Source organism: Gracilinanus agilis, chromosome 2, assembly GCF_016433145.1.
Source record: "Gracilinanus agilis isolate LMUSP501 chromosome 2, AgileGrace, whole genome shotgun sequence".
Taxonomy (NCBI): domain Eukaryota; kingdom Metazoa; phylum Chordata; class Mammalia; order Didelphimorphia; family Didelphidae; genus Gracilinanus; species Gracilinanus agilis.
This window is the reverse complement of record NC_058131.1, coordinates 476005399-476022973: the sequence shown is the minus strand read 5'-3', so window position 1 is coordinate 476022973 and position 17575 is coordinate 476005399. Positions and strand designations below refer to the sequence as shown.

The window sequence follows — 17575 nt, the reverse complement described above, 5'->3', positions numbered from 1 at the left end:
AGGAAGGAAGGAAGGAAGGAAGGAAGGAAGGAAGGAAGGAAGGAAGGAAGGAAAAAACAGAAACCTTATCTGACAATTATTATAATCATTAATAAACTATTCTGTGTTGGAAATTCCCTTACCAATCTGCCATGACAGTATCATTCTCTTCCAGATTTTTAATGTTTTTTCTACTACTTAAACTTCGACTTTCTTTTAGTGAATGAAGTTTTTATTTACATTTCTGAGTTCATTATACACACACACACACACACACATTTTCTTGTTTTGCTTATTTTGCTCTGTATCAGTTAATTAAGACCTTCCCACATTTATCTCAATTCACATTCATGATTTCTTATTACACAAAAGTATTCTATTACATTAAGTTCCATACACAACAGTTTTTTTAGCTAATCAATGTTCTGAAGGAAAAAATAATGAACCATATCTCCAAAAATTATCTTTAAAAAATCTAGCCTCCACTTAAAACACCATCATTGATGGGAAACTCACCACCTTTGCTCACCCTCCAGGCTATTATAAAGTAGCTTATATTAGGTTGAAGCAAATCAGGCATCATTAACTTTTTATCTACTAAGCTAAAAACAAATCCAATCCCTCTTCCATATGCTTTTTAAATAACTGAAGGCAATGATGTATGTGTACCTTCTTCCTCAGTCTAAAATATAGTTACTTAAACTAGTCGTTTGTAAGGTCCCAAATCCCCTCCTTATCATATACATTCATTTCTGAATAAGCTTCATTTTTTTCCAATGTTCCTTCTCAAATCACAAAATAATCACAGGACAATCAACTTAGAGGTAACTAACTTACATCCTTCATTTTACACTAAAGAAACTTGAGATTAAGAAAGGTTAATTGACTTTCCCAAGCTCCTATAGCTAGGGAGCCAGGAGCAGAATCAAGAAGTAAGCCCAGTCAGGCCTTCTCTTCTAATTCTAAAGACAGCCTAGCCCTCTTCCTCCTATACCACACCACACTGTGCCATACTTATAGAGTCAAGGTAGAACTGGTCTTGAAAGACCATTTAATTTGTTCCTCTGCTTTTAGATGTCTAAAAATAAACCATCTCATTTAAAATTAAAGCTATTATTTTTTTTAAAGAATTCAAAAGCTAGACATTAGAGGCCTTCCTAAGTCATGCATTCTGGTTTTTGTCAATCCTAACTAATGCCAGATCAGGCTTTCTGGTGTTTAGCCAATACTAACCACTTTATCCTTTGGAGCCGCAGTTTCCTCCTCTACAAAATGGCTGAATCCTATGCTTCGAACCTAGATTTCTTGACTACAGCATATGCAAAGTTTTCTCTTTTCTCTTTTGAGTGGATGCAGAAAAAAAGCTCATCCTCAAATACCTAATTAGGTATTCCAAATCACTTTCATCAAGTTTACTGAATGCTACATAGCAATTTAAATTATTTTAAATGTTATGATAGAGTGATCAATCTTTTCCCTATGGTTAACAGAAAACTCAGAAAAGGAATAAAATAAAGCCTTTTCACTTGGGTTGGGAAAAGGATTCAGATTAGCCAATTACCATGTAAAGGACTGAGTTTAGAAGAAAGAAACCTGTATACCATAATTTTTTGTATTCTCCCATTTAAGAAAAATTTGTTGATTTGAGTCATTCTTGTGTAATGTTAAAAGGAAGAAGGAAATGTAGGGACAGGAATAAGCACCTACTATGTGCCAGAACAGTGCTAAGTGCTTTACAAATATTATCTAATTTGATCCTCACAACTCTGCAAAGTAGGTGCTGTTATTATTCTCACTTTACAACTGAGTAAACTGAGCCAGAGGTTAAGTTGACTTGCTCAGAATCTCACAGCTAGTATGTGGTCTTAAGACTGTATTTGAATTCAGGTATTTCTGATTTCAGGTCCAGCAACACTATTTGCTGCACCATCAGCAGCCTTTAAGAAAAATCATCAAGAAATTTTACTTTAATTAGTTGGAGCAAACACAAATTTTCAAGATTATAAGAAAAATGTTTCAGAAAATTTCATAAAATTTAGTAGAATTATTATAAACAAATACAGCAAATCATCATTCACAAAACTTCAGATGAAGAGAGCACAGTACAGTGGGACTCCATTTTCTTTCCCTAAGATTAAAGAACCATACTGCTATGAATAGCTGAAGGTCAAATTTAGTTTTCTTAACTGCCACATGGACATGCTGATGTTTATTGCAAACCGTTGTAGAATCCCTTTTTGTTCTTTTTGTGTCACAATCTCTCCCTACCTTATACTTTTACAATCGATTTCTGTATTCAGTTCCTGGTACTATTTAAGAAGGGCAATGATAATTGTAGTGTGTCCTAAAATCAGGATGGTAAAAGGCCCTGATTTCAAGCCATTAAAGGAAAGGACCAGGAATATATGACCAAAAGAAAAAAAAAGACTTGGGCAAGTGGTAAGATTGGGGGAAGGACATGATAACTGTTTTTAAATATTTGAAAATATTTCTTAATTTTAAAAAAGCAATTATGAGGAGCAGCAAGGTAACTCAAGGGATAGAAAGCCAGGCTTCTAACCCAGGAAATGGGAAGTCCTAGGTTCAAATCTGACCTCAAATACATACTCATTCTGTCACCATGGGCAAGTCACTCAACCCCAAATGCCTAGTTTTTCCTGCACTTTTGCCTTGGAACCTATACTTAGTATTAATTCTAAAACAGAAGGTAAGGATTTAAAAACAAACAAAATTACATTTTTTTTTGGCCCCAGGGAAAAAATATAGAAACAAGGGGTTAAAAATTTGTTGGCAGGCAGATTTCACCTTGATGTAATGAAAAAATAAATAAAAATTAAAGCTATTAAAATAAACTGCCTCAAAAGGGATTAAGCTTTCCATCTCAAAAGGCTTGCATTTCTTTGAGGGGTTTGTTTTTTAAAGGATAAATGACCACTTTGAGGGTTGTTATAAAGGGAATTTTTGTTCTGATATAGGTTGGATTATGTGATCCCTAGGATTTCTGTATTTCTAGAATGTCAAAGAAATCAAGAGAAACTACTATAGTTCCATAGAGATTGGAAACTTCTGTTGGACTGTTATCAAATCCTAAGTACCAGTTAGATCACAAAATCACAGATTGGAGCTTGAAAGGACCTCAAAAGGCCAACTAGTCCAACTCCTTCATTTTATAGATAAGGAAACTGAAGGCCAGGGAGGCTGAGAGATTTTTCTAAGATCAAAAAAATAGTAAAGGAATAACAGTTAAGTCACACAAGCAGTTAGGTAGTAATAAAAGGTCACAAAGGTAATAAGCAATAAGATTTGAAACCAGGTTCATCCCCTGAGTCTAGAGCCAATGATGTTTTCGCAGTACCATGATGCCTCCTAATAATAATAAGGCACATTTGTAAGAACCTGTCAATTAACATACACTCAACTTAAGATTTATAATAAGAATTAAAGATGTCCAAATTTAGGAATTTTGAATAAGTGCTTTCAGTAATTAATATACTAGGACATTAAAATTTACAAATTTTATTATCTTACATTGCCACTAGATTTCATTCACAGATTGATGAAAAGAATTCTGAATTAGAAGGTAGGAGACATGGCAACAGGTACTTGACAAGTAATTTAATCAATTGTGTTATAGTTTTCTTATGTGTAAAACAAGAATGTTTTATCTGCCAATTCCTACCTTAAGAGAGTTCTGGGGAAAAAATAATATTCATGAACATTCAGTCATGAACATTCAGGTGAACCTCAGACATTTTGCCATCTTCCCTTATACACAGCTCACTTCTTTCACCCCCTGGAAGAGCATACTCAAAGATGATCCTAACATCCCGGAAAGAGTCAGTGAACTTGGCTTTGCAACTCTGCCCTAGAATTAACCTGCCCTGACATGGTGAGTGCTCGAGTGAATTTAAACTCACATAACCTATTTTGTGAGATATTAAACTCACATATCTGGCTGGCCCAAGACACCAAGCTTCAAACACCCTTTCCCCTGGATACTGTGCCATCCTCCCTAATGCTGCACAAATACCTTTATCTCTCCCACTTTTCTCTACCTTCCACTTTCTTCTCTGGGAATAACAATCAAATCAATACCACCACAGCTTTTGGAAGGGGTCCTCAGGCTCCATTCACTATTCCTATGATTATATAGACCAAAACTTCCTTCCTTAGCAAACATATCATTATATATCTTCTCTCTACATTAAAATCTAAGCTTTCTGAGGGTAGGGCCTATCTAATTTTTATGTTTACCACCTCAGGGCCTAACCCAATGGTTGGATAACAGATACAAATGATTTTTTTTTAAACATAGTAACTCAGACCAAACCAGGGCACTTTAAGTTTATTTATTTGTAAATCTTAAAGCACTTTAAAAACATTTTAAAGTAGAATTTATTCCCAGGTATCTCAGTCTCTCTCTTATGCAACACATAAGGCATCACCCAACAAAAAGATATCTATAAATAAATGAAGTTTTTGTGTTTCTAGTTACCAATTCTTTCTGTGGAGGTGGACATTCACAAGTTATTCTTCAAATATTAATTCTGTTGTTATTATAATGTTCTCTTGGTCCTACTTTTTTCACTATTTATTTATTTCATGTAGGTCTTTCCAAGTTTTTCTAAAAATTAAACTGCTCATCATTTCTTGTGGAGGCATAGTATTCTATCACGATCATACAATAATTTATTTTGCAATTCCCCAATTGATGGGCATACCCACAAATCCAGTTCTTTGCCACCACAAAGAGAGCTGCTGTAAATATTTTGGAATATATAGGTTCTTTTTCTTTTCCCCTGGTTTCCTTTGGCAACAGACCCAGAAATGGTATTGCTGGTTCTAAGGGGAACACAGTTTTGTAACTCTCTGGGCACAATTCCAATTTGCTCTCCAAAATGGTTAGATTAGTTCATAGTTCCACTAATACTATATTAGTGTCCCTATTTTTCCATATCCTCTCCAAGATTTGTCATTTTTCTTTTTTATCATTTTAGCCAATCTGATAGGTGTGAGATATCTCAGAATTGTTGTGATTTACATTTCTCTAATTAGTGATTTAGAGCACTTTTTTATATACCTATATATATGATTGATTTCATTCATATCTTCTGACCATTTATCAGTTTGTGCATAAATCTTATTCTTATAAATTTGACAAAGGTATGAGACCTCTATCTAAGAAATTATCTATAAAATTTTCCTCCAATTTTCTACTTTCCTTTTATTTGTAAAAATCTTTTCAATTTAATGTACTCAAAATTATTCATCCTACATCTCACAATGTTCTCTATCTCTTATCCATAAATCTTATAGGTACTATGTTCCCTGTTGTTTTAATTTGCTTATATTTCCTTTTATGGCTAGGTCATGTATCCATTTTTGCTCTTATTTTAGTACATAATATAAGGTATTGGTGTGTGACTAGTTTCTACCAAATTGTCTTCCACAGACAATTTTTCATTTGATTTCTTAGATATAAATTCAAAACAATAATACAATTACTGTTGTCGGCTTAGAAACATCAAAGTATAGGAAAATTTACCAAAATGCCAGCAACTCAAGAACTCTAGCTATAATAATGAAAAGTCTGATATTCTTTAAATCATATGCCACACATAAGCATGTCGGAATCTCACCTTGGTCTTCACTTCCTTCTTTACACAAACTAGAACTCTGTCCGAGGCTTAGACTGATATCATCAGAAGTCTTGGCAGTATCTGTATCTCCTAAAAAGTTTAAAAGAAGCAGATGAGGTAGTTCTTTTTTTTTCTGTTACAAGAAAAAAATGATTGGAATAGTTGGACTAAGGAAATAAATATGTGGATAACTAAGTATCTATCCAATTCCAAAGTTAAAAGAATGGAAAAAAAAAAGAAAATTCAAAAACAATGTAGCAACTGCTAAAATACTGGATGAACTATGAAGTTGTACTGCTCCTAATTATACCAGTAAGCCAAGAAATGAAATATTTGGAAATTACACAATATTTGGTATTGTTTTACATTTAAATCATTCTTAAAATATACTAAAATTAATTTCTCTTAACCTGAAAGTAGTAAAAACCAAAGCAAGGTCTTCTCCACTTAGGTATTTTTCTATAAAGGTAAAAAGGAGAACAAAGGGAAAAGGAAAAATATTGCATATATAATGTGCTTATCTTTCCCTTACCTTTGATCTCTAACTCTCTTAATTGAGAAGTTTAGTATTTAGTATTTAGAAATTAAGTATCTGTCTGCCACTCCTTACTCCAGTAATAACATACTGCCAAAATGCACTCTCAATAAATTCTCAGATTTTTAACAAAAATATATTTTGTCCTACTCCACAAATTTAAAGAGCAAGCCAAAAAACAAAAGCCAAATCAATTTATTACAGGAATCCAATAAATCCAGACTTTGATAGAATGCTTATGGGAAAGGGCTAATAGTTTAATTTTAATTCATCAATTTCTAAAATAAAAATTGTCTATAAAATTAGTAGGTCTAAGAATCCACTAGGAAGAAATATCCTCAAACTAAATCAATTCATTACCTTAATAATATCTTCAATGTGAAAATTAGCATGGAGGAAGGACAGTAAGTCTACTCTGGAAAATTTGCAAAGTCATGAAATAAAATACATCAAGGGCTACAGACAACTCAGAAGCCTCACCTTTGTATATTTTAAGTGCTTTCTTTAGTAAAAGAATTGGAAGTCCCCGGAAATAGCAAGTACTAAGCAATATCATAAAAAGTGACTAACCAAAGCTTAGCAATTAAACATTGACTGGTTACAGAGATAGGAATCATATTAGCATTAGCTCTCCATGTAGCTCCATGTAGTTAGAGCAACGGTCAAAGTTAATCGAAGGCAATAAGTCAAAGATAAGAAAATAGCATAGAAAGCAATTATTTCATCTTCAACTTAACCTGTTTATATAGGTTCTCAACTCAAAAAGCAAAAGTGAGGGGGCAACTAAGTAGCTCAGAGGGTTAAGAGCCAGGCCTAGAGATAGGGGTTCCTGGGTTCAAATATGGCCTCAAAACTTCCTAGCTGTGTGACCCTGAGCAAGTCATTTAACCTCCACTGCTTAGCTCTTACCACTCTTCTGCCTTGGACTCAATATAAACTATTAATTCCAAGGGAAAAAAGAAGAAGAAGAAAAAGTGAACATAGACACAAACGTGAAAATACTAAATCTATAACTATTTCTTATAGAAGATTAACTAGTAAATTATTATTACTACAATAAAAAGAGGCTATAAACTACTCAGCCTGCAACCAATCACATTGACAAAGCAAAAGGGATAAGGATATAGATAAAGATAAAACAGCTGGAAGAACTTGCTATTGCAAGTCCAAAGATGATGATGGAAAACTATAATGCATTATACCTTCATGAATTGGGAAGATGCTAAAAAAATAAACTTGTAAAAATCATAGTGCAAGCCTCACATTTTTTAATAAAAAGTATATTCATTGAATATCTATAGATGAAATTAGAAAAGGACAGCAAATTGATGTTCTTTATTTGGTAGATGGCAATGATTTGCCAGTTTTTAAAGTGATCAATTTTGGCTGATAATAACACTGGAACTGCCATATTTCCAAACTCTACTATCTCTACCATCTCTACCATTCCAAACATCTACCAACATACCAGTACCTTTATACACTATAAGACAAATGGTCCTTAATATCAAATTGAGGGGTAAGTGATAATAAGATCATTGACTTAGAACTAGAAGAGCTTGGTTTAAGTGATCTAGTTCAACTTTCTCATTTTTGCAGATGAGGTAAAACGGAGTCCCAGAATGAATAAGTGACTTCTACAGGAGCATGAAAGCAAAGAGATGGGATTTGAATTCAGGATTTCAAATTCTGTGATCATTCCACTAACCAATGAGCTTGAGCAAATAGATATATAAGAATCTGAAATAGAGGTGGTTGCATAACTTTAAATGTACTTAAATGACATTTTTAGAATCTCAAAAAGAAGAATTTTATTTTAAATGATAAGAGTCAACATTATTTTTAATTTCTCAAAAGTAAACAAGACAATAACAGCAACTACTAATCAATATTCTTATTTTCTTACATCTATAAAAACTTCAAAAGAATTACTTATGAACACATCAAGTGTATCCTTGAACAAAGTATAAGGAACAGGTAGAATTTGCATGGATTATTTTCTATAGCACACTATATCATTATAAATAAATTATAAATAAATTGAAAGAGTATGGAAAATAGGATCTGCCAATTAGTTACTGATTTTAATGACAATAAAAAGGAATAAAATTTAACATTTTTTATTTAAAAAAATAAAGATTCCTGTCCATAGAAAGTATCTCTCCTATATCTTCAATTACAAAATTATAATAACATGAAATGATATAAAATGTAACTATAGAGATAACTTTCTTCAATAACCTAATACAGAGAGAGATGTTCACCCTAAGGTGAATATTCACTCTAAGGAAAATATTCCATACATAGTACAAAAAAAACACCATAATGATAATAGGAGTCTCTGAATCTAGCTGAGATTATACTAACAGGTTTAATCTTTAGAATTCTAATAGACTAACATCACAGACTACAAAAGATTACTTTTGGTCTGGATGGTTAGACTTAAGAATGAAAATTATTTACAAATAATCCACTGACGTGTTAAGCCCAAGTGGATGTGATATCATGATGGGCTACCCATTCAGTTTCATGTGCATTGTTCCACTGCCTTTGGAGTGATTCATAATAACAATTCTAATCCTGAGATAATTCTGTTTCATTATGTGTTGAAGAGCTAAATAACACCTGTGGGATAATACTGATATTAAAAGAAATGAAAGTTTGTATCAGAAAGTAGTATGAAATCACTAAAGCATCATGGTTTTTCAAATATGAATTAGTCTAATCTACTCAGTCCTTGGCTTGTTGCCGAGTTCATTGTATATAGATTCTCAATTAGTTTCTGATGTAAAAAAACCTTCTCTTTAACACAAAAACTAATGTTATTCCTTCCCCAAGGATATTATAATAAGATTACAAATAATGAAATACCACTATCTTAAGAAAAGAATCAAAATAATAAGTAACCCCAAATAATAATTTTATGGATTGAGTAGGCTGCAAATCATGACACATGATGATTTCTGATGGAGAAATAAAGAAGATGTTAATGAGGATATTTATGGCTGGAGATGGGGGAAGGGCGGAGGTAGACTAGTTATTTAGCAAGAAAAAGAAACAATACAGCCTAAATGATACAGTATCCAAAATATTAAGAGATACAGAAGAAAGACTCCAGCCCATTATATGGAATAGCAAAAGAGAAATCATGGAAAGACATGAACAAAAATCAAGGACGAGAAGGCAAAAAAAAATTCCAATGCACACTATGAAATCATGAAGACTTCAGAATGTCAAGGTGTCAGTAATACCACCTTCTGCAGGAGACATTTATCAGTCCTCTCACCTCATCTGTATTGCTCTTATATTTATTCAATTGTTTTCATTTTGTCTCCCCAATAAAAATATAAGCATCTTGAGAGTAGGAGTTGTTTTTGCCTTCTTTATATCTCCAGGTCTTTATAAAATACTTTATTAATTGACTGATATATAAGAAAAAATATAAACAGAAACAATGAGATAATTTTAAAGTTAAGTATAAGTCTAACCTTTGATGGTTGCGTCTGTTCCAAGTCGAGGTGAGCCAGATCCAATCTGGAAACAAAACATGATTATTAACCATAATGTTTCAAACAAACTGATTTTACAGAGCACCAGATGAAACAACTACAAAATGATCTGACATGATCAGTATCCTATACTTTCAGACAATCTTCTCTTGACTCAAAAAAACAATCATGTTATTGAGTAAAAAACTAAAATGAATATTGGTTGTATATAACCAAAAAGTTCATATGTTCCACAGTGTACACAGAAGTCAAAATTTAGAAAACTAAATATTCTATGGCATGTTACAAAAATATATACTCAAATCTGAATGTTACAATACTGCTTTATTTCAAAATGTATTTATGTCTGTTCTGGACTAAGACAAAGTATTTATTTGTAAGTGCCTACTACTAAATGGTACTGAAAAATAATCAAAGGCAAAAGCAATAAAAAATAAGGAATTAACAGGTCTAATAAGGCAATTTTAACAAAAACTAAAATTTGATCACTGAACTTGGTTTCAGTGCTGCTAATCAAAAATTATATGAAACTACTTTGAAAGACTTAAGCACAATTATCAACAAGATGCACAATCACAATTCCATAGGATTTATGATACTACCCAGTTCATGACAGAAGTCATGATCTCAAGAGTACAAATTGAAACTTTTTTTAATACATAGCCAATATGAGAATTTGGGTTGTTTAACTACACATATTTTTTACATGTGCTCAGGTTTCATTTCTTTTTCAACTGGGAAGAAATAGGGACCAAAAAAAAAAAGGGAAGGTGGGTTTTGCTTACTAAAAATAAATTTAATTGTAAAAATATATATGAAATGTCTTTTAAAACTTCATCACAATTAAAAAATTATTACATTAACTCAAGAATTATATAAAGGGAGAAGTTAACAAGAAATGCTGAAATTCATCCCAGAAAAGGTGGAGTTATTAGACAATAGTCTTTTTTTTTTTTTAACCCTTACCTTCCACTTTAGAATGTACTGGTTCTAAAGCAGAAGAGTGGTAAGGGCAGGCAATGAGGATTAAGTAACTTGCTCAGGGTCACACAGCTAGGAAATATCTGAGGCCAGATTTGAACCTAGGACATCCTATCTCTAGGCCTGGCTCTCAATTCACTGAGCCACCCAGCTTCCCCCTAGACAATATTATTCCTGACAACTGCTTTTGCAAACAATTTCAAACAGATTCATCAAAGGAAAACAAAAGCTTTAATTTAATTTAAAGTGAAAAATACTTAATGCACTCAGTTAATAGTCATAAAATGTTTTCATATATATATATATATATATATATATATATATATATATATATACACACACAACATGAAAAGTTTGAAATTCAATCATATGAACAATGACAATCGTCTTCATAAAATAGAAAAAATAAACTACCTGAAAAGATTAATCAAATTTTGGTTTTACAAAACCATCATAGTTAATTATTTTTATTCTGATCTGTTTTAAAAATTAACCATAGGGGGCAGCTGGGTAGCTCAGTGGAGTGAGAGTCAGGCCTAGAGACAGGAGGTCCTAGGTTCAAACCTGGCCTCAGCCACTTCCCAGCTGTGTGACCCTGGGCAAGTCACTTGACCCCCATTGCCCACCCTTACCAATCTTCCACCTATGAGACAATACACCGAAGTACAAGGGTTTAAAAAAATCCTATAAAAATTAACCATAATTTTCAAGCGTTAGCCCAATTTCTTCTTTAATTCAGCCCCATAAATAAATACAACTGCTACCTAGAAAGAAAAGAGTAGTTAAAGAGATGGCAAGTATACAAATATTACTATAAAATCAAGAGACCAGTCCATCTTCATGCCCATCCTACTCTTATATTAAATAAAATTACAGGTAACTTGTTGGGCCATTTGATATGATAACTGTTATGCAATATGTATAAAAAAAGATTCTCAGTTGTTCTCAAGGTGAAATAGCAATCAAGAATTTAATTCTCTACATTACTCCTCCTTAGATGTAGTCCTTTCTTACCAACCATTCTCCACCAGAGAAATGTACCCAAAGGTAACAGCAACCTCATAAATCAGCAAAAAGAAAAGAAGAAAAAAACAAAGCAATACTTTAAGAAAGAATGTGATTTGGTGGGCAAAGTACTATAGTTGTGGTTCAAGGAAACTGGGTTCTTGAACTAGTTTTGTTACTACCTAGTTCTGTGATAATGAACAAGTCACAAACTCTAGAATTACAATTCTGCAACTGTAAAATGGGAGGGAACAGAAGTACAACTAGACAATTTTCATAGTTCTCTTTTCTACCTCAAAAATTCATTCTACAAAATATTCTTCTGTCTCCTACTGACAAACCAATAATATCGTTTGACTGTTAAATTAAACCAACACAATTAAACTACCAGGAATTTTTAGCTGTAAAAACTTTTAAAATACACACATTCTCTCTCTCTCTCTCTCTCTCTCTCTCTCTCTCTCTCTCTCTCTCTCTCTCTTTCTCTCTCTCTCTCTTTTCCTTTCTCTCTCTCTCTTTCTCTCTCTTTTCCTTTCTCTCTCTCTCTTTCTTTCTCTCTCAAAACAAAAGATCTGACAAAAAATTTATGAATTTCTAAAATGGCCTTCATATGCCACTGGATATTTGAGCCTCCTATTTTATGAAATGATTAAAAACTGCAAATATGTAAGTAAAGCATCAAGTTCTACATAAGGAAAACAGTAAGAGTATATATGTTCATTGTGGCTTTAGTTAAAAATAACTAAAAATCTGAAAGTAAAAATTTATAAAGAACATTAGCTTTCAATTGTCTCCCATTTCTATCAGTTGATGCTTTTTCTTTAAATTAGGGTTTTTTTCCTTAGGAGTGTTCAGAGTTGGACTACTCCATGATATATAGTGAATGAGCTCTTGTGATATCGAGTCATCAGAGACAGAATTTGTAGGGACTGATGCTGATCCTTCATTTCCTAGATAAATGTAAAGAGCAATAGGTTCTTCCAAAAATCCTGGATAAATATAGGCTTGTCTCTGGGGTACTCAAAATCTTGTTACATTTTTCAATAAAGAGCATGAACATGCAAATTCCAAAGAAACTAAAATTTCTAATCATTCAAAGACCAAAGTCCAATTGTCAGCTTATTATGACTAAAAGATAAGACAGAAGCAAATGGAGACCAAAATAAAGAATTTAAGGAAAAGTAATGCTTTCCTCTTTACTATGCTTCTTTAAAAAACAAAAACAAAAACAAAACAGATGTCCCAAACTAATTACATACATGACAAATATCTCTCACAAAACACTATTCTTCACACCACTTGATCTACTGTAATGAACATAGGAGATGAAAGACAAATACTAGAAGAGATGAACATTGTTGGCTGAAATTATTTTCCCAATTGCCTTGCTGAATAACTAGAAATACAAACTTAAATTATCTACATGAATTTGAATGAGATTTGAAACCCGTTTCAATTAAACAAAAACCTTTTATGTTTATGGTATTTCATAGCTTTCATTTACATTAATTGATTCAGGGACAGCTCTCTCCTTGGCATGTATAGTAAAAAAAAACAACTTAAGTCACAGACTTAAGAGCTGAGACTACAGAGAATCTAATCAAGTCCTTTATTTTCGGATGAGAAAACTGAGACTCAGGAAAGCTGAGCAACATGACTAAGGACACATAGCTAGTAAGCAGCAGAAGAAAGATTAAAATTCAGGTTCTATGAACCTAAATCTAGAATTTATTCCACTACATTAGGCTCAAAGTATATGTTTCACATGACATCATTAGTAATAGGCTGCTTTTACAGTGAAAAAACTCCTGCCCCTCACCCTACCTATGTGACCTTGGTCAGGTCATTTAATTGTTCTGGGTCTCAAGTTTCCTTATCTATAAAAGGAGAAGATTGTACTAACTGTTTTTCTGGGTCCCTTACAGTCCTTTATCTGTAATCCTAAAATGTCCATCATCACCACTAAACAGTTACTCCACATTATTGTGTGTAGGATTCTTCTAAGGACCAGGAGTATCAAGAAGAGGTAGTACCTCTCCTTGAGAAGCTTACAATTTGGGAGCAAAGACAGGATCAACAAATAAAAATAACAGATTTTGACAAGTGTTAAATGAGTGAGTAAATCTTGTAGTAGTTCAAAGAAGGGAGTAATCAATCATATGTTAAGTTTATTGTGGAAGACTTCAATTGCTGAGTAAGAGAGGAGGTAGGACTTAAGATAGATGTTAAAGAGAGAAAAGGATTTTGGCATGAATAGGAAAGGGAAGTGTTCCAAATGAAGGGGCAGGAATATAGACAAAAATGCATATAATGTCTTTAAAAACAAAATGATTGGTTTGATTAGCAGGATAAATCATGTAAGCAAATCATCAGAGCATGCTGGAAATAAATAGAAGCCAGACTATGAAGGACTTGATTTAAAGTATGAGTAAGGAGTTTAGATAATAGAGAATCAATAAAGACTCTTGGCAAGGAGTGACAGGTACAAAGTAATAGTGTACAAAGAGTGATCTGTCAATTAAATTTAAGATTAATAGACTGAATGGCAAAAAGAATCTTAGATATTAAGAGACCAGTTAGAAAAGAGGAATTGGGACCTAGAGTATTATGGCAACAAGGAGAATGGAAAGAAAGGGACAGATTGTATAAAAATGAAAGGGCTTTAGCTGACTTTAGGGATCTCTGTGAAAAGGGAAAAAATGCAGATGAATTCAAGGTTTCAAACCTAGATTGACTAGATGAATGAGAATTCCACTGATAAAAACTATAGGAAAACTGGTTTTGAGGGAAAGATTAGGAATCTAGTTTTAGTCATATTTAAAGTGACACTGTGACATCCAAGTAGAAACTTCCAGCAGGAAATTCCTGTGGATAAAATATTGTCACCTTATATGTCAAGACTTTCAGCAAACTTGGGCTGGTCTCAAAACAATAAACATACCAGGCCTCTGTTTTACTATATTTTAAAATATAGCTACTGATAATTTGTTAATGCCTATCTGATTGAGATATTAAGTGTATAAAATAAGATTATATGAAAGTCCATTAGAAACAGAAGTATTATAAAAACAGAAAATTTTAATAATCAAATTTAATCTATTAGTAAAAGATCAAATGAAAGTTAAACAACACATCAGATATACTCTAAGAATATAAAGATTAGCGGAGCCTCCTACCTGATTGCTTGGGTCTAGACCAGCATAAGAATTTCGTGAACTGCAACCAACTGGGGGTGTAGCCTCTCGAATAAACTCAGACATTTCAATACCTCCACCAGGGTCACTATGGAAAAAAAGTGGGAAAAAAAAGAACTTATTTGAGCAAAACAATATGATTTATCCATGCTGATGTCTGCTATATATTTTTTAAATTATCTACTTACTATTCCATAACAGGTCAAAATATTTTTTCCATAAACTTCAGGGGTTCCACTGATTGAGGTGGTAATCATTAATTAAAGAAGTTGTTTTAAAATTCCATCCTATGCTTTTAAGTCTGACATGCTACTATTTCCTGTCAGAAACACATGGCTTAACAATATATAAGAAAATTCATTAAACCAAGCTACTTTCCTAACATATTAGAATCATGTCTTAATTAAAATAATGGAAATTATGGAAATGTTGCAATAACTAACTACCAATAAGCCAAAAGATAAAAAAGTATTGTTTGCAAGATATAATAGCTACATATAAGCAAGCAATACCAAGCACATAGCCATGATCTGCAAAAGACATTTCAAAACTTATTTTGATCCAAAAATCAATGAACAATCAACAAGCCTTTTATTAAGTACTTACTATGAGCCAGGCACTGTGCTAGGGATATAAAGACAAAAGTAAAATATTCCCTAACCTTTAAGAACTTACATTTTAATGTAGGAGATAACACATACAGACATAATATGTGCAAAATGAATGCAAGATAGTTTTTAGAAGGAATGCACTAGCAACTGTGGGAAACAGAAAAGACATCATTGAATAGATTCTTGGGCTGAGCTTTGAAGGAAAGTAGGAATTCCAAAAGGTAGAAGGGAAGAGGGAGTATATTTCAGACATGACCACTAGGAAATCATTACTAGCTTTGGAGACAGCGATTTGGTTGAGTAATAATATCAAAATACAGAATGTAGGGGGTTAAGGAGAAAGTAAGACAAAAGGAAGTAGAAAAAAAGTACCAAATGCACATGGCTTTTTTTCTATTGCTATTTTACATACATTATATATTATTTATATATTATTATTTTTTAAACCCTAACTCTCAGAATTGATACTAAGTATTGCTTCAAAAGCAGAAGAGCAGTAAGGACTAGGTAACTGGGGTTAAGTGATTTGCCCAGCATCACACAGCTAGAAAATATTCGAGGTCAGATTTGAACCAAGGATCACTCTTCTCCAGACTGGCTCTCTATCCACTGAGTCACCTAGTTGCCCCTGCATATATCTTTTTCAAGAAGTTAAGACTCTTGGGGCAGCTGGGTAGCTCAGTGGATTGAGAGCCAGGCCTAGAGACGGGAGGTCCTAGGTTCAAATCCGGCCTCAGACACTTCCCAGCTGTGTGACCCTGGGCAAGTCACTTGACCCCCATTGCCTACCCTTACCAATCTTCCACCTATAAGTCAATACACAGAAGTTAAGGGTTTAAAAAATTAAAAAAAAAAACAAGTTAAGACTCTTAAAGGGAGGAGAGATCGATGACAATAGTTAAAAGTGGTAAGATCAAGTAAGGTCTTCATTTTATTGGTTTTCAAGGATAGGGGATATTTTGGACATGTTTTCAGGAGGCAGAGGAGAATCTCGTAGAGAGTGAGACATTGAAGATTAGGTGACAGTGATGCAAATCTGTATGAAAAGACAGGAGGGGGGGTATAAAGGAAGAATGTAGAGAAGTTGACTGATCAGTAGAAAACCATCAATTCAGCTAAGACTGCAACAAAAAAGAAAATGGTAGGAGATAATGTCAAAGCTTTATAAGATGAAGAAGGATTATCAAATGAGGAAGTTCTCAACAGTAAATTCTAATTTTTTTTTGGTGAAGGATTAATAAATATTTTGAGGCGAGTGCCTCAGCTGAGAGGGTAGGGAGAAGTGCTTCTGAAAGCATCAGGAGAGATTTAAAATAGCCACTGTGAAGAATGGGTTAGAGAATCAAATAGAGAGGAGTAAAAGAATCATCTTGCTGCATGAGGGCTGAGTTGGACATAAGTAAAAGAGTTGGTAAAAAAAATTTTTTTAACCTTACCTTCTGTCTTGGAATCAATTCCAAATATTGATTCCAAGACAGAAGAGCCTTTATACCTAAGCAAATGGGGCTAAATGACTTGCTCAGGATTATACAGCTAGAGAATGCTTGAAGCTAGGGAAGACAATCCCTTTCCAGCAATATGTGGGCAAGAACAAAAGACAATGATGTTTCTTCACCTTCTGCTGTCTGTTTACTTTTCTGTAAAAACAAGGATAATAATAGCACCTACTCTCAAGAGTTGTTGCAAGAATACAATGAGATCATATCTGGAAAGTGTTTGGCAAAGCTTAAAGAGCTATATAAAAGTTTGTTATTATTAGTAGTATTTTTTGAAACCCTTACCTTCTGCCTTAGAATCCATACTACGTGTTGATTCCAAGGCAGAAGAACAATAAGGGCTAGACAATGGAGGTTAAGTGACTTGCCCAGGAACAAGTCAGGAAAACACAGTTTGGAAGTGTCAGAGGCCAGATTTGAAACTACAACCTCCAGTCTCTAGGTCTGATCAATCACTGAGCAACCCAGCTGCCCCCATTGCTATTATTATTAACATAGAAGACTACAGTATAAACTTCAGGCTAATATTAAAATTCATTTTGTTGAATGTCATCTACTAAGAAAGGAAGTTCATTTAGCCCAGTTATAATAGATTTGGGAAAGAAATAAGAAAACAAAGTTCTAAT

The 17575-nt window shown here is 33.2% G+C and overlaps 1 protein-coding gene across 2 annotated transcripts in view; it reads right to left on the bottom strand.

The window, feature by feature from the left end:
- The window catches only part of PCNX1 (pecanex 1), a 220483-nt gene that overhangs the window by 158860 nt on the left and 44048 nt on the right, over positions 1-17575 (bottom strand). For both annotated transcript variants that reach the window (XM_044664916.1, XM_044664917.1), the window contains exons 3-5: positions 14825-14930; positions 9642-9687; positions 5619-5708 (exon numbers count right to left, since the gene is read on the bottom strand). In XM_044664916.1, coding sequence (XP_044520851.1) covers positions 5619-5708; positions 9642-9687; positions 14825-14930 — 242 coding nt within the window. The remainder of the gene's footprint in view (positions 1-5618; positions 5709-9641; positions 9688-14824; positions 14931-17575) is intronic.